The sequence below is a fragment of the Myripristis murdjan genome, chromosome 1, assembly GCF_902150065.1.
Source record: "Myripristis murdjan chromosome 1, fMyrMur1.1, whole genome shotgun sequence".
NCBI lineage: Eukaryota > Metazoa > Chordata > Actinopteri > Holocentriformes > Holocentridae > Myripristis > Myripristis murdjan.
In genome coordinates, this window is record NC_043980.1 from 35,886,290 (window position 1) to 35,908,906 (window position 22,617).

At 42.1% G+C, this 22,617-nt stretch overlaps 1 protein-coding gene across 1 annotated transcript in view; it reads right to left on the reverse strand.

The window, feature by feature from the left end:
- neurl1aa (neuralized E3 ubiquitin protein ligase 1Aa) overlaps positions 1 to 22,302 on the reverse strand; it is a 41,284-nt gene extending 18,982 nt beyond the window's left edge. The window contains exons 1-3 of the mRNA XM_030050308.1: positions 21,873 to 22,302; positions 11,510 to 11,760; positions 9,784 to 10,105 (exon numbers count right to left, since the gene is read on the reverse strand). Of these exons, the coding sequence (XP_029906168.1) occupies positions 9,784 to 10,105; positions 11,510 to 11,760; positions 21,873 to 21,906 (607 nt within the window). The 5' untranslated portion in view covers positions 21,907 to 22,302. The remainder of the gene's footprint in view (positions 1 to 9,783; positions 10,106 to 11,509; positions 11,761 to 21,872) is intronic.
- Between the last annotated feature and the right edge of the window lie 315 nt (positions 22,303 to 22,617).

Genomic DNA, 22,617 nt, shown 5'->3' on the forward strand with positions numbered 1-22,617 from the left:
AGGACCTCCAGGACAGGCAAAAGGAATTGAGTTGAGGATGAGACGATGACATGTCTCTGGGGTTTAATGACGGATGGATAGAAAGCACAGAGGGAGGAGCGGAGAGGCAAAGACAGGCCAGGAAGGCAGGGAGGGCTGCTGCCTGTGACAACCCTGGATTTATACCGCTGAAAAGAATCGGTGTAAGCTCCCCGAGAAGCGTAAATCTAACTCTGTCTCTGTGCCATTCCAACTTGAACTCCATCTCGAACACGAATGCAAGTGTGAACGCAAACCGACACACAGGCTAAATTGATTCTTCTCAAAAATCGAGTCTTTTATCAGTTATTTTCGAGAGCTTCTCTGAGGCTTTATGTTCCTTTTTTCATCATCTCCCTCTTCCACTTCCTCTTTCACTTTTCAAAGAGCAGTCATTTCAAAACCATACCCGTTTGTGTACCATACGTTCTCCCTTTCACTTCACTTTTCAACAAAGGCTGTGGAGACCTAGAGCAGGAAAGCCACTGCTGCTATACTGTCTGCACTCTTTATGTGTTTCTGTTAGCTCTGATGACAGAACGAGGAAGGAAACAAGGGCATAACGTTTACTGTGCAATTGAAAAAAAACCCAGATCGTCCCAGTGTGTGTACATGTGTGTGTGTCTGTCCGTGTCCTCATGACCTCACCAGCTGCTGCCCGCTTAGTCGTGGTGCACCTGCGTTTTAAGCAGATACAAACCCCTTTGTGCTATTGGTCCCTTTCAAATCCAACACTTGCTCACGCACTCTCCCATTGGCCGGGGCCAAATTTGGCCTTTCTGAAAGGAGCATCAAACAGTGTGCGTTCTCAGCCGTCCCTGGTAGCCACTGTAATGGGGCCATGGAAAATGCAGCTGCAGAGAAGTGAGTCGAGGGAGCAAGGGGGGGAATAAAAGACCCCACGTCTTCATGAAAATTCAATCACTTTTGATTTCATTTTGAACCAAATGTTGCACCTGTAGGCTTGAGCCATTAATTTGTTGATGCAGGGCAGAGGAGGAGGGGTGTGAGAGTTACTAGGTCAGCTCTGTGTAAGCTCTTTAATTTTTTTTTTTTAAACCCATTTGGCTTTCCTTTTTGCCAGCCTCCCATTTGAGTGTTTTTTTTTTATTAGAATAATTAAGCACCTGTTGGACTAAGCCAACAGTAATACATGGACGGGGCAGCAGCCGATGATGAAGGGACAATGGCGGCATTGCTGTTTTGGCCCTGCACAGAGGTTGGCCTGTGCTGTAAATGTTTTTGATTAGGGAATAGCTGAAAAGCAGGTTAGCTAATGCTGTGCATGGGGAGGTGGATAGACGAGAGAGAGAGGCTGGCTTTAGCGGCTTTGCTAGCTCGAGCAGACGGAACGTGCCAGAGGTTTGAGCCAGGGTTGGATTGGGGGGGGGGGGGGGGGGGTGGTCTAGCTGAATCTTTTGCTCTCTCTCTCTCTCTCTCACACACACACACACACACACACAATCTATCTCACAGGGCTACGGGGCTTATCTTTATCCATATGAGCTGCTCCATCTCTGGAGCAGCTCATCTGATGACAGCAAATGGAAAGAGCGAACTGAAACTAGGAGGAGGAAATGGAAAGAGGGATCTGAGTGAGATCTGAGACTAGGAGGAGGTGAGAGGAGGGGAGAAGAGGAGGTAAGGAAGATGAGAGGAAGGGGCAACTCGACCGGGGGGGCAGGATAAAGAGGAAAGGAGAGCAAAAGTGGAAGATGATAGGATAAGAAAGCAGAGGAAAAGAGGGAGAGAAGGGTATGAAGAGAGGGAATATGAAAGCAGAAGAGAGGAGATGAGCACATATGGAAGATGAGAGTCTGTAGATATATGGGGAACTTTACAGCTGGGACAGGCAAAGAAGGGAGAGAGCCGGCAGAGGCAATGAAACAGATGGATCCCGGAGGAAACTTTGTGACAGATAACACGCAGACAACACAGAGTGCACGGGAGACCGAGCTCTGTGGCCAACTTGGAGATTAAGACATGTGAAATCTGAACAGACCTGGACAAGCTAGTTAGAGACTGTGAGATAAAACAATTGACAGAAAGACAGAGGGATAGTAGGGGAGAGGGCGGGAGGCAGAGGGGCTCTTTGTGCAGGATGTTTGAGATGTTCTTTATTCCCTGGCACTGGCCCAATCTTCAGTCCTTGATTGGGCTGGGCAGCTTTGAACCCTGGGCTTTTGGAAAGAGCGGCAGGCTCCCTGGGCGACACATGGCCAAAACAAAGAGCCAGGCAAAATGCCCGGTAAGTCACAAAAGCCCTGTCCCTTAGGTCATCGGCAGAATTCAGCATGTGCCGCCCACTATCCGCCAATCAGCGTGCCTGTGCCAGAGCGTTAATAACCTCCATCATAAGGTTCTTATAGTAAAGCCCCTGTGTTTTATTCCTGCGCTCAAGCATGGGGGAAGGCTGATATTAGGCTAATCATTTATTATTGAGAGAAGAATGCCACTCTCACCACATGCACACACACACACACAGCACACCCTTGACCTGACTTTGATTGATATCAACGCCAAGTGGATGCACTTTTGAAATAGAATGTGCTCAATCTAGCATTCAGTCACAGTGCATGATTAACATGGCTAATTTCAGAATGGTATTTCTAGATCAGGCACGCTCACGATCATCCATTTCCTTGAACTGTGTCATGAACAAACAACCGCAGGCAGATTCACGAACCTCGTGACTCTTGCTTCCATTCTCTAAAAGTGTATCAGCTGTGTATGATAAATATGGTTTTGATGCCCCTGTAGTGTTTCAGAAGGCATCAGAATACCATGACTATAATTTTTAGTGGATTTTCACTGAGGATCACGTGTGGATTGATGGGTAAATGTCCTCTCCCCAGCACAGGAAAGTCACAGGGGCGAGATGGAAAAACATCAGGAAACTCCACATAAATCACAGCGAGGCACTTTCTAGCGCACCTCCATTAAAGGTTATTTGTTGAACCTCTCAATACTGATCAAGTTCAAAATGGAATCATTTCACTGATGTCTTGTAATTTTTCTCTTTGAAGATGAAATGAACATGCTGGAATTATTCAGGCAAGGTAATTTAAAACTGATTCTAAATGCCAAATCATACAAAATCAGCTTATTAGACTCTTGAGCACTCTGACCAACATGAACAACCTTTGGTAAAATTATGATAAAAATCTAGGCCAAGAAACACAGGGCTGCTAAATCCACTTTGCTTGGTGTCTGGAGGGTTTTACAACACAAAAAAAAAGCACTATGTTTCCTGATTAAATGTCAAAAAATGTCAGATTTACGCCATCTTTTCTGTTTTATGTATTATTGTTGGAGAATCTGTTTGAAGCATTAGGACTCTAAGTGGTGTTATTAAATGGGAAGTGTAGTCCGGCCAAGTCAAAGTCCACTGCCAGTCTAATGCTTGCAATAATCAAATCATCATTTTACTGAAAGGAGCGGGTTTCTCCCTTGGAGTGTGGGAATCTTGGTCTGTCTCGCTGGGCTGGATATCATGACAAATGCTCCTAATACACTAATATCGTTCCAGATGACTTAATATTACTGGAGTCCTAAAGCTGGAGCCAGAGCAAAGCCTGCAGAGAGCCAAAACACTGTGAGTGACCAAATGTGCAAAACCACTGTTTCAGGGTTCTGAGTCACTCACTTTTTAAATCAAATCTTCTTTGCACTATATCCCTAGAAAAATGAATTACTGCTATCTTTTTCAGTTATTCAAGTGGCAATGCAGTCCAAGTCCAATATTTTTTGTTGATTTCTGTGAAGACTCCTTGGACATTCATAATCAGGGTTGGGTATAAAATTAGTCTGATCTTGTCCCTTGGTAAGCTTTGTTCATTGTCAGTAGATAGGCGGTTATTTTCTTATGTTAATTAGTCTCTGAGTAGCCATGGGCCAAAGAAAACATTCCCATTTGGCATGGGGAGGGGCAAGCAAACAGCAAATTATCACTGATGAAGGTTGTGCTAATCCACTTCTCTTTATTCACTCTCTCTTCTCTCAACCCTCTTTTATCTCACTTTGCACCAACAGGCCGAGGCCGACACCATATGCATATGTAAGGCAACACTGGACCAACTGGTTTGATCCAGATTTCATATGTCATTAATACGTTCAGTTAATATGATAATACTCTACAGCTGGTTCTTATTGAGTTGCAAGTCACACATACTGATCAAATCATAGCGAGCATTTGACAAGGGAATGCTGTAACCCCACTCACTGCAAGAAATCCCATATTTATACTTTATATTTGAAGTAATTGGAAAATGTTCCAACTTGACCTTTGTCCTGACTAGGGCTCAACAATTCATTGAAATATTATAGAAATCCTAATATGTCCACTGCAATATCCATATTGCAGGAGCTGCAATTTTTTGATATGGGACTTTCACAGCATCAGTGTATTCAGAACTAACTGCTATCAGACAAGGCCTGCACTGCATTTTGGCATCTAAAGAAGGAGCAATCATGGCACATCAGCCGTAACATACACACAGCAAATCGCAAGTGAAAGGGAACGCTGGAAGTATAGCAGCCAGCCGTCAACCTGCCTTCGACCAAACCAGCTGAGAAAGCTACATGATAACACATATGAATTACTATCAGAACTGGCATACCTTGCCTTAGAAGCTCTGTCAACCTTGACTCGCTGTAAAAGGTTCAAATGGACGACGCTGCGTTGCAAGCTGACACCCTGTCACAGATAAGCTAGCTTTTCTGACAAGTTTTGTGAAAGACGTAAACAAAGAGCCAGGCCTGCCGTGCCTTCATTCATCAAGCTTTCACACATTGTTTCACTCTTACTGAAGCACTTGGGTTCCGGGATTGGTTTTCTTTTGCCTACTCCACATCTGTCATCTCTACACATAGGCGCATTCCACAATCACTCGTGAATTGTCCTGCAAAATAAACAATGTGCGTTGCCATAAGGGAAATGAGGAGGCTGTCGTATCATATATACAGGGCGATGCATTAAAAGGAAGTTGAGTATTTAGAAGACAAAAGATCAATTACTGAATTTTGAATATCAGGCTACATTTGTGAGCAATAAGAATTCGCATAAAATGCTCTGGTTGATTTGACAAAAGCATGCCTGTTTTCAAAATGGCTGCAATAGAATGATTTTCTTTCATTACCCAGGCTGCCCTGCCAATCACAGAGAGTGACAGCGATCGTTCTCCTGGTTCCCGATGTTGCAATGGCGTCTCATCCTGCAGTCAAGAGCCACCATGTAACTCAATCCATCACCTGAGGACATTCTCTCATCTCAAAGATGATTTCGTCAGAAGCTCATAGTGCTTTCTGCAAATTTTCCGCATTTTTCCTGATGGATTAAGGAGATCGCTTTTCTTCCACCGCCCTGTGTTTTAAATGAGCTAAATTAAATGCTGGGATCGTGTGAAATGACAGCTAGATTGGCCAACTCCTGCTATGAGTCAGCCAGGCTGAGAGGTGTTAGTAGCCTCAGGTTTTTGCAGTCAGACTTCATTCTCTTGTCCCTAAGGGAAGTCCCACAGAGGGCCCCTCTTGATTAAAGCTCCACTGTGTCCTGCTGGCTTCACAACAGCTGGAATTACTCAGTTACTCAGCCGCCCTCCCAATTTCAAGTGCAGCCCTGCTGTGCATGTACACATGCACATGCACAACAGGGTATGTGTGTGTGTATGTGTGCGTGTTTGTGTGAGTACAGGATATATAAGAGTGACAGCTGACCTTAAAAACCAGGACATGAGTATATATTAAACAACCTTTCTGGCCTGGTGGATTTCAAGCCTGTGGGAACAGCTTCAGTCTGCCCTGAAGATTATTCCTCAATATTGTATTTGCCCAGTTCAAGGCCAGGTGTAGTCAATCACCTACTACCTCTGGGGACATTAGCAGAGATGTCACTGTATCTGACACCTTTTCTCGTTAGCAGACCCATAAAAATATGGATATGTTGATGGTTATATATTGCAACGGTACCCAGCTTTAACATGCCCGAAAGCAGAAAGTAGTTAGAGATGGAAGGCAAGTGCACATGCTTGCCACATATGTGTGCTTGCATGTGCTTGCACGTGTGTACACGTGTGCTTGCCTCTTGTGTGGTATGAGTTATGTGTCCCATAATTCTCTATGCCTTAGTATAATTACCGAGTAAGAGGCTGGGTTGTGGAGAATGGAAGGAGACGATCTCAAACTGGTATCATCATGCTAGCAGAGGCATGAAAGCATTAAATCAGCCCTGATCTTCTGAAGGATGTTTCCTGCAGGGAACATTATCACGTGACACGGCCCTATGACAGCCCTCTCAATCAGAAGTAAAATGTTTAAGTGTTGGAGAAGAGCCATTGGGCCATGCTTTGCTCCTAAACTTCTGTGCTGACCTCAGTAGAGACCTCGGATGCTTAACAGGTTACACAGGGCATCTCAAGACACAAAGTCACACATGGGAACATGGGAAAAGCCTCAAGGTGGGAGAAAAAGTAGATGTGACTTAAAAGTAGTGCACCCTTTCTCATTTACTCTGCATAAAGCCTTCACTTTACAGAGAGAGTAAAATGGCTGAGTAATGAGTTATGGACAGCCTGTATGCCTGTAGGGTATGTATGTGGATGTGAGTAAAGAGTAAAAAATCCATGACCTAAAGGTGGGAATCAATGACAAAATAATGTTTTTTTTTTTGCCTTTTGGCACTTCTGGTAACTTTAGTCAAGTCATTTTTTCAGTGTATGTTATCAATTCATTCATTACTTGCTATCAAATTAAATTTTGCTTGTATTTTTTTTTTTTTTACCCTTGTAAAAGGACAAATCAAGAAATAAATAAAAATTTGGGCGTAGTAGAAACACTCATGAGTAGACACTGTGACTAGACCTGCCTTCCACATCTAAGGGAGAGAAGCATTAAAAAATGAAATGAAAAAAATATTTCTCCAAATACATTCTGACATACATACTGTATGTATACAGGACTTTTTAAGTTATATAAATAAATTGTGTAACATTATACAAGAGCTGGCAAGGGAATCATATAAGGCAATTTGACGAGTCAGGTAGAGTGGCTGATTTGAATAGCGGCTGAAAGCTGCTTTTGGATGCATGTGCATGTTAGTCTGTGTGTGATTGTGCTTGCTTACATGCATGCATATAGAGTGTATGCTGCCTTATCCCTCCAAAATGGAGAAACTAACAAAGGCCCCATGCTCATTTACATTGTGATTGGCCTATATACACAAGCTGTACAAAAAAAAGTCCTCAGATGTAAAATGTCTTACAGCTAGAAACTTAATCCACCATACAATTTAATTCAGTCTTTATGTAGCAAGGACGGTATTATTTCCATTGAGGCACAATGAAAAATCTAACTCAGTGCTGCAAAAGGCTGAAATAAAGAGAATATGAACTTTATTGATCCCAGAGGGGAAATTTGGCCATTACAGTGGCAAAGAAAAGAGGTGTACTATAGCAAGGAGGAAAAAACAGGGAGAGTTGAAAGAAGGTAATAAAGGATCTAAATTAAAGTGAAATAAAATTAAAGATAGAATGTGTCTGTGATTCTAACAAAACCTTTCTCTAGGACAGCTAAAACAAAATTGGCTCTACGATGGCTATTCACATATTGAAAGAAGTCTGCAGCTTATTGTTTTCACACTGAATTTAAAGATGACACTAGTAATTCAGCTAAAATATAAAGTAATACAGAAAATTATGTTTTTCCCCTGCTGCTTCAATTGGAAATCTATTGTCTCCTCAGAGACTGGGACTGGAAAAAAAAAAAAAAAAACTCTCCTCAAATGCCAGATAAAATAAGGAGTGAAACAAGGCAAAGGCCTCAGATGTGAAAGCCTAAGGGCTTATCCAAGGATGGGGAAAGGTTCACGGAGCGTTACAGATAGAACCACAGCGCCCAGAGCTGACACAATTGGCCATTCAGCATCACAACGCGGCCATGTCTGGTCTAGATGATGTATTTCTATCTTAACCTTCAGTAGCAATCCGCCCCTCTGCACGGGCCCCTGTTTGTGAGGGCAGATGTCAGTCAGCAGGCCCCCTGAGGAAACGGGTCTCTGCTCTGTAGGCTGCCCTGCATATGGCCTGACTGTAAACGGCAGTGGAACTGGCTTAAACAGAGCGGAGGAGAACCTCAGCTTTTGATTGAAATGGTGCTTGGAGCAGCATGCGCTTTGTGAAGGGGTCAGACATCTCCCAGAATGATGTATAACAGAGCCTTCAATCAAACCAAACCTTGAGGTGGGAGAACGTATAATAGCTTGGTGGGCCTCCGCCATTGACATTTGAGCCGTTTTCTGCAAGCTCCCCTTTTTTGGTGAGGGTATCCTTTTTTTACCCAATAGCAGTTTATTAGGACGATGTGTGTGAAAATGACAACAGGCCATGTGGGGTCCAGTCTGTCAATATAGATTCAGTGGCACTTGTCATCAGGGTTCTATACAAGGGTAGAGCATGTCAGGGAGGGGGCAACACATTATAAATGTCCCCTCATGCTCAGGACACAAAACATCCCACCCCCACCCGCCAAGAGATACCAGTGTCAATCAACACTGTGCGCAATTAGGATCAAATGTGCTATCTATAGGACATGTGACCCCGGGTCTTTGTTTACGAGGGGAGTGGAGATGACAGCACTGCATCTCCAGGGAAAAGAAAAATGTGTATACATTCCCTTCTAAGTCACATCAAAGTCACGGGTCACACTATCCTATGCTATGCCTTTGTGGTATGTATGCTAAGCTATCTAGCGTGCCTTGATAATGCAGAGCCGTGTGGCCCTTTTTCCCCCTGCTGCCTTTATCTCATTGTTAGGTGCGTAAACCTGAGGCCAAATATTGGTCAGATATAGATAGCATTTGTCCATTGCGATTCCATTGCTTCACTGAGGGCTTTAGTGTACACATAGTTAGAGAGGGCAACCCCCATAAAAAAACTTGTTTACAATAAACATAAGGTCCGCTAAGAGTGGCAGAGATTGGTGGGCCACAACAATGTTTCGTCACCAACAAAATTAACCTGAGTTGTCACACGCAGAGGCATGGAAAGTGAATGTGTATGCCAAAATATGCTGTCATGCCAAAACACTGAAACACCTCACGGCTGTGTTTACACACAGAGTTTTTTTTCCTCAGCTGTAACGTCTATATTTACATGGAAACAAATCTAAAATAGAGAGTGGCCATTACAGAAAAGATGCACAAAAAAGTGCTGCCACTGGCATTTATTTTAAGGATTTTTTTTTGTTGCTGAAACAAGACACACTTTTTCATAAAAAACATACTGTGGCATTAGTCACTTCTCTAACAACCTTTCAATCACAGCAAGAGGATCTGATACACAACTCCATTATGGTGACAGCGTGTCAAAGTAAAAAACTGTTTTTGTTTTTTTGTTTTGTTTTGTTTTTGTGATGAGCCAAAAAAAAAAAAAAAAAACATTCTTGGCAGTATTTTAAAGATGGTCGCAGCTGACAAAAAAGAAGCGTGTGTGAACACAACCCAAGACATTAAAAAAAAATCCACATCCAAAGAAAAAGGATTGGTCATATGGTAAAAAAGAAAACATTTTGCATCATAATTTTTGATGCTCTGATAAAAGTATAAACCAAAATATATTAGCCTGCTGTGGGCGCCACAAAAATATGGTACAATCATCTAGATCATCAAGCTATAGAAGAACACAGGTGCAGGCCATTGTGTTAATGACTGGATACGTGGCATGCGCTCTACCAGGTGAGCCACCAGGGCGCCCCCTAATGCTACTATCTTACCTAGCAGCTGCACTCCACGGGTTAGACCGTAAACGTCGATGAGGGCCCAGAGGGGTTCAGCAGTACGAACCCCACTGAAGAACAACATGGGGCTAGACTCGTTTATGCGGTAGAAGACGCGGCCCTTCTTGTCCACCCAAAAGGCGATGACGTTTCCCTCATTGGCAAACTCCTCCGGCAGGGCCTTGGCCCAGAAGCCGCTCTGGGAGACCAGGTCGGGGCACGCGTACTTGGGCAGGTTGTCCGGGTTGATCCTGGAAGGGTCTTTGGAGGTGAAGCCCAGACGCAGGGCCCCGCTCCAGCAGCACTGCTTTTTAGTAATCTGAGGAGAAAGAGAACCAAATGTGGTTTTACTGCTTGCATTCTAAAAATACTTAATGGATTGTGATAAATTTATATTGTGATAAATAGTGCTCATTAAATGTGGCTGACTTGCAATCACAAAGAAAGATTGTGTAACAGTGCAGTGCATGTAATGATATCAACTTGGGTGGTCTCAGTATAATCGTGTTAAAGGTGTATGTAGGTTGTACTTGTCTCATCTTGTAGTTTCACAGCCCAACAGTCCTTGTGTGTGTTGGAGGACTGGTTTGTGCACTCTGATACGGATGTGCACTGTGCCTGAAGTTTGCTAAACAAACAAAGAACTGAACGCCCAAATTGATGCTAGGCTTAAAAGTACCTCTACTGCTATGTCAGCAACACCCAGCATGCCTTCACAGTTAGCATTTTGCATCTCTAATTGTGTTTGGAATGAGTGGCAGTTGTCACTAATAGATAAAAATCGGTTAGTTATTTGGAGAGAAAGAGTGAAACTGATGCAGACATGTAGAGGTTATTTAACAGTTCACTCTAATTAGGGAAGGAGTGGACGGGAGCTTCAAATGTACAGTTTTTCAGTGTGTAGGTGTGTCCATACACAAGGGTGTATTCCTTTGTCAATCTTCAGTTTTTACATCTAGTTTGTCTTTAAGCTTTAGTGAGTACTTGTACAACCATATGTACCCCAAGCAAAAATAATTAAATAACAAATGAATACATAAATGAATACGTACATACATAAATACATACATAGGTATATTTTGTGGTATATATACATAGGTATATTATTCTAATATTGAGTCTTAGGATGTCTTGGTTTTTAAAACCAGATGAGTGGTTTTATTTGCCTTCTTTCAAGATCCTGTAGCAAGATGTGTTATTAAAATTGAAAAGTGGAGAATTTTTTTTTTTTTTTTTTACCACAATGGATGGTTCTACTAGTTTTTATCATTTGAAAGATTGTAAGACTCAGTACTAGGGTTGCAAAATTGCAAAATCTGCTAACCACTTTTCTTAGAAATACAGTTTTCATATAAGAATGTAGGTTATAGTTTAATTTAGCTGCTGACTGAGGAGTGTTCATCTATTCATTGAGCCTATTTCTATTCATTTATCCACCATCAATCTTGAAAGACTGAGAAAAAAAATCTACTCAAAATAAGTCAAAGTCAAAAATGTCATTAGTTTGCATGCATGTCTGCTTATGACAAAACAAAATTTCCAAAATTCCCCAGCTGAACTTCCCATGGAAAGTTTCTGGAATGTTTCCGGAAATTTATCAGAAATTTTCCACCCCTTTGCAACCCTACTCAGTACCAGATGAAGTCATCTCTTAAGATACATATTTTTTACAGTCTAGAAGTTCTTGTTCTTGTTCTTGGAGTTGGGAATTCCAGTACGATACCTTGAGGCGAACTTGCTCGTACAACGCTATGGGCCTGTTGCTGAAGGTGATGGCATTGCAGAAGCTGGCCTGTCTCTTGACAGTCTTCTGTGCCAGGTCCATGATGATTTGGGAACCTTTGGCATTGGGATGGAAGAGCAGTGGGCTGATGGCAAGAGGCCCACCAACACCGCCACACTGGATGGGCAGGCAGCGCTTGGGCTTGTGGTGACATCGGTGGGATGTGGATGGGAATGGGCCACCAAGGGAGTCTGAGGCACAGAGAGGAGAGAGGGACACAGCAGAGAGAGAGATGGAGAGAGGTGAATCAAGTTTCACTGAGAAAAAAAAACATAATTAGGAGTGGGAGCTTAGCTTATATGGTCAGCGTAATCAGTGACTGGTGTTTTGGTTACAATATTTGGTCAAAAGCTTTGCATCACAGCAAAAACAAAAACAAAAAGCACATCAGATATAACAGCATAATCTAACGTCTAAGCTAAGATTTCTGTGTTCTCTAACTAAACTTTTTTTTTTGGGCTTTTGTTGAACATCTGTGACCGCTGGAGTAATGAACCAATCAGCAATAATCATATTGGCGCCTGCAGGGGGAAAAGCAACTCTCCATGCAGGTCAATTACGTTTTGCAACCACGTCCAAAAACTAAATACTGCTTTTCAGTTATTGTCATACTGCACAGCTCCTGGCCACGGAATCAAACTCATTTTGAAAATCAAGTGATCTGATTAGATGATCTGTGCTCGCTGTAACCCATTCTGTGGGGCATTTATGAGCATCAGTCCTTGGCAGAAGCTATGGACTGACTGACTGACAGTATCTATGTGGATGTGAGCATTACGCAAATTGTTTCACATAAATATAGTAAAAACATGATTGAGTTCATTGATTTTGAACTGAAAGGAATGCATTATGCCTCGTTAAACCATTTCTATATCATTCAGTTTCCTACTAATAGCATAATCCATTTCTTTGCTTGATGCTGAACAAAATGCACCCATCACAAGTCCCTTACGAGCCTACATATCATTCTCAGTCACGTGATTCATCCCACAACCCAGCAGGCTTGACGGTTGCTTGTTTTGAATCAAGACTAATTGCAGTGGATGGTTTTGGTACAGTCCTGACTTGGTAATTAGGTGCATGGAGAGTGAATGTGTTTGACTGGAGACTGGGAGCAGGTGGCTGAGGGAATCTGTCCCTGGATGCCCACTAGAGCAGCCACACTTGAAACAGCACTGCTCTCCCCCAAAGTCTGCCGAGTGGAACGCTTCATTATTCATATGTATTGGACCATTTGCCTGAATTTCCAACCCTGTTAACTAACTAAAATGGATGCCTTAATATTTAGAAGCGGAATGTAGGTGCATGCAGCCTTTTTTCTTGGCACCAGCCCTTGAACTGTTCTCACCGGATTCAGTCCATTAATAAGATATTCACTGAATAAAGTGTGTGTCTGACGAGCAGCCTTTTACCTCAGGGAAAGCTAACAAACCTAATAGGGTAGTATAGGCTAATAGGCAACACTAATAGGTATCTCCGACCAAAAAAAAAAAAAAAAAAAAAAAAAAAAAAGATACAATCACTTAAAATGTCATGATATCCATATAATTAATATGCAATATATTATCCTTTAGACCCACATACTCTACCCCTCTCCCTGAGCACTGTCATAATTGCACAGCACTGCCTGACATTAAGAAACCCTAAACTCATTCCTTTAACAAACAGATGAAAGCTAACACAGTTGCAGCAGCAGATGCCCAGTGGTGCAATAACACCGTACAGCGAATCCTAGAAAACAGCATGCTCCGTGTTCTTTCTTGCTTCCTTTGTCTCCACTTCTCCTACTCCCCTGTGTTTATCTAGTAATGACCCTTCCAGGTTTTCCCCCTGTAACCGTGTCTACCGTCCAATCTGGCCCCATCTTATGAGCATCACTGTGGCTTTTTGTCTTAGACGGAGCCACAGGAGAGCAGCCGTTGAATGTGGCGCACATGGTCCGGGGCAGATTGAGCTGAATGCATTAGCGGGCTTTAAAGAGGCGCAGCTGCTAGAGAGGGAAACACAGGCTAAGTGTGAATTCATGTTTCTTAGCAACCCCCTGTATCAAAAGGTCCTGATCAGTGCACTCTTTCAAGCTACAGCTATCAGCAAGGATACAACAGATGCTGTTTGTTTGCCCAGGACACAACAAAATGATATTTATAGTCTCAGATTCTAGCTGTTAGCATCTTGGCGCTTGTGTCCACTTATCTGGGAGTCCATTTGAAAATAGGGGAATAGCTGTTTACAGAGAAAAACTCAGTGTTTATGGAAAATTACTGAGTGTTACTGCCCTTGATTTTTTAGTATCCTTAGACTTACAGCACATCCTACATTACTCAGCAGCTTGGAGCACTACTGGCAGATCAAGAGAGACATACAAATGCAGCCATTTACTATTTCTACCTGGCTGGTGCAACCACACATTCAAAGCTGAATACTAAGCAGCTCCACCAGATTAGTGGGGATTTACATGCCTTGCTCAAGGGCTGTTTGACAGTACTGCCCAAATGAAACTGGTCAGCTCTATCCACTCTGTAAATAAAAAGATATGAAAGAGGAAGAGTGTGGCTCTCAACATGAACTCCCATTCCACTTCGATAACCCCTTTCCTCCCCTCTGGAGACAATTTTAAGCATCTAATCTGGCTTAAGTTTGTCATCTCCTTCCAAAGTTAAATGACCTAAATGTGAAATGATACCCTTAAAAACATCCCTGCAACACACACACACATACAGACTTATTCTCAGTCATATCAGAGATGTCTGCGTTGGGCAAGTAGATTTCATTTATGCTGGGCAACGACAATGAAACTATGCCATTGTCATCATAACTATATCAGTATGTTTTCTTTCCACTTCATGGACCATATATAAACTACCACAAAATGAGAATAAACTCTAAAAATAGTTGAATGGGCGTGCTAAAACCGTTTTAAGTGTTTTGTTAATGCACATGTGTGACTACTCACTGGAACCACAGCATTTAATTGATGATTCTTGAATGTAATTTTAAGCTAGTCGGCCAAGAGATGATTAATAGTCTTTAAACAAAGAAAAAACTGCGCCTTACTCCCAAGAAACTATAGTTTCTTTGCAGGACTCATTTTTCAGGCCTGTGTAATGCGCTTGCACAGTAAAGGGGCATCTCTACACATAAAGCCCAAACCAGAGGCAGGATTAAGTGGCACCTGGCAACAAAGTAAACTGCAGAGTTTTTAGTTCTGCTGTTTAAGCCTCCACTTATTTTATTGTTTTGGCCATTCTTGTTCTGAAACTGACTGATGGAGCTTTTCATCCAAAGACTGGGAATATGGCACAGCAAAGTATGAGTTTTAAATAGGTTTCAAGGCATTACTTTTATTTGTATTGTTTGTGAATACTGTAGCATCTGCATTTGGAAGTGTGGTAAAACTATTTTCCAGGTGTGCTACTGTTTAAGAATCTGCATCTACACCCATCCACAGCCCCTCGAACCCCGAATTGTACGTGAAATTTGATAGACAGAGCAGGGCTGGTCTCTCCTTCAGTTACCTCAACAACACAAGTCTGATATTGTGTTCATATCCATAGAGATGTGACCCACTGATGTAAAAAGGTTTCAAAGTGGCTCCAGTTAACAAATCAATCTGACCAGTGCCTCTTAAATTCATGTTTGAGTACGTTTGTGTGTATTTGTGTGTGCTTGTGTGTGTGTGCGGGTGCATACATACAAGTGTGCACATGCAGACGTTTTGTGTTATCTGTGTAAAAGCAGTTAACAGCCCACAGGAGCCATTTTGCCAAAGGTCAAGGATGTCTTATTATGTGCAAACAGGGTGGAAGGCTTGTCCTCTCTCTGGCCTAAAGTGTGGCGGTCTTTATTCCACTAATGACAGCACACACACGACAAGCCCAATCCCTCCCTACAATAACTAGGCTTGTGTGTGACTAATACCTGTCATACCCCAGTGAACATCTTTGTGGGGCAACAAACTAATCTCTAGCCATTTTATTTGGCTGAAGACGGCGAGGCACGGTGTCTGCGTGCACGTTCGTATGTGTGAACATGCTTGTGAGGCCACATGTCTGTGCATATTTGAGCTGTGTAGTGTTATCTTCACCCAGCTGACTTCCTCCTAATCGTTTGCCATGCAAATAGGATTTCATAGACTTGGAAAAAATATTCAAATATTTGTTCAAGGCAAATGGCTTCCTGGTACCAGATGAACTGTAAAAGCTATTCTCAAAGTAGTATGTTTTCATATGTTACAGATACGCAGTGTCATGCCATGTAAAATGTGGTCAAATAATTTTTAAAATGTTTCATGTAATTTTTTCTGAATTGTATACTAAAAGAATACAGGTTTGACTGTGAAACTTTGTGTGATAATCCAGATTGTGTAAACTATGGAGAGCCGAGAGTCTGCAACTCGCAGTCGCGCACGCACGCACGCACGCACGCACGCACGCACGCACGCACGCACGCACGCACGCACGCACGCACACACATATGTTAGAAAGAGTAGACTTAACCTTTACTGGCGCACAACTGCTCATCCTTGCCCTAAATTTTCCCTCAATCATTATATTGTTGCAACTTACACACCCCACCCAGCTGTCTCCTTCTAAGGAGGCTGAAGCAAACCACAAGTATTTGCAAATATTATTGACCCAGATTTCCACCATAAAGCCATTATGGTTAATTTTATCACTGTGAAAACATCATGGGTTTGTCGTATCCAGTCACAATAGCCTGTGACCAGTGTTGATGACACACATGTAGGCCAGCCCCATGGCAACCCGCTCCCCATACTTGTTACTATGTAAAGCCCGGCTTAATGCTCATCCTTGGAGACTTAAGATATCCAGGGAACATGCGGGCACACACCCACATACGCATCCTGTGTGGATATGCGATAGCCTGCTGTTCACCTCTCACCTTAAATCTTTATTGCATTTTAAGGCATTACAATGCCAGATGTACAGCATGCAGTCTGGAACATGATGTAATGTCAAATCCACAACATCTGTTTACATTTTTAGCATAACTTATTACTACTTACAGATGTAGCTGTTGTAAATGTCCTCCTATTTACTGCATGACTGCTAATCTACTGCTGTACTCTGGCTCCATCCCAAAAAGGAACTGTTGAGAAAGTCACATTTGAACTTCATGTATTCATTTTACGAGGAAAGGTCTAGTAACCAAGTTCGCTGAAAGATGATGAAGATTTGTTTTACAACGCGCTAATTTAGATCTATTGTTTAACATACGAAAAAGAATTGCAGTCATTACTGATGTGGGATAGAGGCAAGATGAATGCATGTGGTGGGACTTCTCACAAAGCTGTAAAAATTTTCCTGTTCCTGCAGAAGTTGCTTATTTGATTTTGCTCTCTGCGGATCCAATGGCAGTGTCATTTACAATACAGCCAACAAGCCTGGAGGGCAATGACAAACAACATCTTAATGATGTTTACATAGCAGTGTCTGGATGATGTATTCAATCCCACTGACTCATGAGAAAATGGCATTTCGGGCTGATGCAACACCAACTGTGAAATGAATCACGCAGTAATACAGAAGATTAATCACACACATTATTATTATTTAGGCCTAGATGCTTCAAAGTGCAGCTTAGGCAGGATGGCTTATGCTGCGGGCAGTGGCACCGGGCCACAGCTAATGTGTGGTGCCACTGATGTTGGCCAATATAGTTCACAGGATATTACCTTTCCTGTTCATACTAATCTCCAAACTTCCTCGCCTGTGCATTTATACATGTGTGACAGATGCTGCACAGATACGGGTCAAGTGTGTGATACCCAACAGGCTCTGAGTGGCTTAAAGATAGAGAGATTACTACTGTAGCAGTGATAGTAAGTGTCTCCTGCTGTCAACTGGGACATTGGTTGCAAATTCTCTAATTCTAGCCATGACAGTGCATTATGTTTGTGGCAACCAAAGGACTTCACATGCTGCTAGGCAACATCATGACAAATCCAATGGTTCAATGCTGATAGATTGTCTCATGCCTGTGGCAATGTGTCATGGGTTGGGTTTCCATGGTAACACAGATCAGAGCGGCATTGGGTGATCCCACAGTTCAAAACTGCTCACTCTAGATTAACATAACACATGGTGGCTGCTTTGTTGCCGTATGGTATACATACATACATATTATGTATGTGTTCCTAGCATGGGTGTTATTGTAGGAGGTAAACCCCTAACCCTACTGGCTTCTATACAGTAAGTCTATACTGTACCCTCAAAGCTATATAAGAGCAGAAGGTAACGCACAGTATGACATGATTAGTCTTTGCCACCAAAGGAAGCCATCTCTACCACCCTATCCTGGGCTTACCCCACTGTAGAGACAGTTTGGTATCAATAATTCAGACCTTACTGTCAAGCCGTAATGACCCAGGAGTGCAAGGTGACACAGAGGAGCTGATGAACTCCTATGTCTGGCTGATGGCGTCCTCGGGAGCCCACTTGCATTACCCCGATACTGCATTCTCGCAACGAACAGGATTACACAACAGCAATCAATAAGTAATAATAGTGCAAGGCCACGGAGAGTGTAGTGCGATGTAATCCAATGACACTCCTTTGGCAGTGAAACGGAGCAGGTTGGTGGAGAGGCGTAATGATATGCAGTGTGTATTGACTGGAAGCAGGCGAGGTGCTATTCCATATTGGCTGGGAGTCATTATGTGGGTGCTGCTGTGAAGGTGACCTGTCATGAGAATGAGGATGAAAGGGCCAGCTATCTACATGCAGACACACACATACATGCACACACACACACACATATGACCTACATGTTTTTCTCTGTGTGCACAACAAAATACAAAGTTTAGGTTGCACCTATCTGTGTATATTCCTGACTGTTTTTGCATGAGTAAGTGTACACAAAGCCATGCTGCATGTGTTTATGTTGCATGTTATGCGTGTCTTGTGTGCTGATATGAGTGACAGCTCTCCCAGTGCATGTTTTCTCAAATGAAGAAGAAGAAGTAAGGATAATACCGGCACGTTCACTCAACCGTACCACCTGACCCTGAGACATATGTTCCTGTCACTCCATAGCAACTGTCCAGGCCTGATAAAAGCTCTCTCTCTCATGCATACAAGTTCATACACTTCCACTTTATCAAAACCATATTAAACGGGGATATGAAAACTAACCATATGAAAACTATGGATAACTGTGACAGTATAATCTTCCAAAGTATGAACAAATGAAAAACTAAAATAAGTGAAATGAAGAAAATATGAAAAGAGAAAGAAGAAAGAAACAAAGACATTCTTAATTGTTGCTAGTGGCTTGAGTGGTAATATTAACTATTCAAAAACAACAACCTAAAACATATCCATTGACTTCAGCAAAATTCAATTTGATGCCAACAAGATGGCTTGAGAGATTAGTGCTAAGCGTCTTTGAGTACCTAGAAAAGCGCTATATAAATTTGATGTATTATTATTATGATTATTATTATTATATGGCATCCCTTCACATCAGTTAACCCGTTGCATTTAGATACTGAGCCCGATTCATTCCGAATGCAGCCAGACAATCCATCGAATCAAACTCTGCAGCCTGAGACACTGGCCCACTTTCAGTCAATCGGGAGCACAAAGTGGAGCTCCCACACATTCAGCAGACTCAATTATGCAACCGAGTCAGCCAACACTGTTTGGATGTGCTCTGGTGCTCTACACCTGAGAACAACAGCCTGCAGTGGTCTAGCATTAGAAAGCATAATCTGTTGCCCAGTACATCAAATCTTTCTTGTACACTGAGTACATTTACATGCAAACTACATTCTGTATAGCAGCTTTTAATTTAATATCAGCTCCTTATTAGACGTAGTGCTATGCCCACTGCATTTCACAATGACAGGAGTAATGGAAAGCACTATGGGAGCACTTTAGGGTTCTACATAAACTTAGGCTACTCGAGTTACTTAAATTGTAATAGTAAAGACATACTGAGCTCCTCTTTTCTCTCGAAAGAAGCAGCAATACTGATCAAATGCTTTCCATCAATGGCTGTGGGACTGGTTCCCATAGCAACGGGTTTGCGTTGAACTTAAACTCAGTTTAACTCTCTCTGCCCATTCACTTTTAAATATAACTTTATTACATCAGAGTTGGTGTTAAACCCTGACATCCTGATGAATGAATCAACAGAGTAGCAAATAAATGGTTAAGCATACACTGTGCACTAGTGCAATAAAAAAAAATGGTATTGTGTGGCTGTTAATTTTAAATTCAATACATTTTGAAATGTTTAATTGCTTATTATTGCATCCCTCTGTAAAAATGTGAACAGAGTTATATTTTTGTAACATCAGCAAGAGAAATGCTGGACAAATTATTCGGGGACTGTTTGTTAACGTTAGCTAGCGTGCTACCAGACAGCGTTTCATACCAGGACTAAGCTTCTCCTATAGACAGTGAACATGCAGTTTGTTGTCTTCTGCATTATGGAACAGCAAGTGGCAAATCATCTTCCCATCAGGTGTCCTTCTTTTCTTTCCACACAGTTAGTCCATACTATTTAAGCAAGTTTACCGGTGCATTATGCCAACTTATGCAATACACATACATTTTGGAATAAAAACTCAGCTGCATCCCTGTTCACTGAAATTAGACAGGCCCATCTGTCTAAGCTGTAGCATTACATGAGCAACCCTAAAACTATTTTAGGGAAAAAGGAAGTGATTGCGAAGCTAAAACACTAGGTTAAAGGTTGCAGTTTCTAAATATGTGTTTGATTCAGCATTATTGTTAAAACTAAAAAACAAAACAAAACAAAACAAAAACAAACAAACAAACAAACAAAACAAACAAACAAAAAAATGCTCATCAGAAAAACAAGCTTCGCTGTTGTTAGTAAAGGAGGGAATATGTTGACTATGCAAATGTTGGCAGCATGAGAAACAATTACTTTGAGGGAACAGTTTATTCATTTACCAGTCTAGCGGCATTATCATAATACAAATGACATGTAAATGCCGTCACTGGGTATACGGCCTGTTTGGTGAGGAGTTTCAGGCCTGATCCTAGAGGAGGGGGAGTGAGAGCCTTAGCCTCTGCCTGCTATCTTAGTGTGTCCCTGTTCACCTAATTGGATTAATCTAGAGGCTTTAATTAGAACAATCAGCTGGTCAAAACCCTAAGAGGCTCCAGGAGCAGGGACTTGGCCTGATGGCTACACGCTCGCTAATGAAAAATCACTATAATAGTCCCATAATAAATCTGCAGGAACTGAGAAGTGTGCTTGTGGTACTAAATAGTGGGTTGTATTTTTTATTATTATTATCATTATTATTATTCCTTATGTTGTTATTATAATACATTGCTGAAGATAGATAGATAGATAGATAGATAGATACAGACAGATAGATAGACAGATTAATAATTTTGTTGTTTTACTTTTATATTATTTATTCCTTGAAAAACAGAAAACATGTAGCTATAGTTTTGCTCTACCAAACAAGCCCAATGTGTAAAACCTAGCAGGCCTACTGTTGTCCATGAACCTTTACAATCAGCTATGAAAAAAATATGACTCTTTATTAACTGACAACACCTAAAAGTCAGAAAATAACCCCTGTGCATTTTTTCAACCAAATTGCATGGGCTTTGTGGTAGTGAATTTTCATTACCATTACCACAGAATGACAACATTATTTCACCAAACAAATTCAAACCCAGCGACTCAAATTCCCGATTATTTGCAGAGCAGATGGCCTCCACGTTCAGGCAGAAATGATTTTGGAGAGAAAGATGCTTCAACCTTACTAACAGCATAAAGGACTGTCCAATAGCAAATTGATTTATTGATTGTCGAGGCTGTGGTACAGCTGCACACACTATGGCTGTAATAATAAAGATGAGGGGGAAACCACACCACCGTACATACCAGAGGGAAACCCCACAACTTTCCGTTCTCCACTGAAACTGATACTGAAACACTCCAACTGAACCAAAAGGAAACATTTTAATAACGGGACGTGTTTTCTTATAGCGTGAAGAGGGATTTCATCCTGTGGGTAGCTTCCACCACATTAATCAAAACACAACGGGATGTAAAGATGCATGTCATCAAGGTGTATAGCCTAATTAACTGACATGGTATCACTGTGACAGATTACAATGGCAATATGGGACAGTGTGATACCACAGCCACTACTGTGCGCACATAAGATATAATAGGTGCATAGACTGATCAATGACAATTACCTGCTATCAAAATAAGCGACCAATATGCGATACCAACATCCGACCATATAACACAACATCCAAGAGCATTAATATTTATTCCTTACCGTAAAGGGCATTTCGCGTGATCTGGCCACCCATGGCTTTCTTCCTTTGGAGTGCGTTTATCGCCGGGTAGCCTGTATGGATTATTATTCAGATCCTCTGATTGCGCGACCCAGCGTCGGTGACATGATTGCACATTTTACATCCAAAGGTATCGGTTCTTTCCCCCGTATAGATGCAAAACAGTGGAAAGAAACCCACACCTCCTTGAGCGCAGCGCAGATCCGCGAAGGCAACTCCCCCCATTCACGAAGCGCTCTCTCCGCCTCGGGTCCCACTCACTCACACTGGCATTTACATAAAAGGTGGAGACTCTTGGTGAGCGCTTTTAACACTATCACTGCCGTGCCGAGCAGCCATGACAAGTGGTTGGTTATTTATGGACAACGGGGAAGTGACAAGGGAAATATCCAAAATATCCTACAGACAGCAAGTGTGTTATGCACGTTCAGCTAATCCCATTATCAGCCTGCTAATTAGATCAGTTTATGAAATACACACCAGTCTGCTGGGTTAATGTATGGCTGGCTATGTTGCTGTTGAAGAAATAAACAAGAGGCGGAGTACTTCTAAGGCTATGTTTGGATCGAGAGCCTTAGAGAGTAAGTGGCCACATTCTTTGCTCTCGACACTCAGTCTTTCACCTTAACTCTCTACTTCCTTGTGTGCCTCAGGCTCCCTGGCAGACAAACCGGGCGACCCCTGAATACTCAAGCCTCTGACTTAAGCTGTCATCACGTATCCATG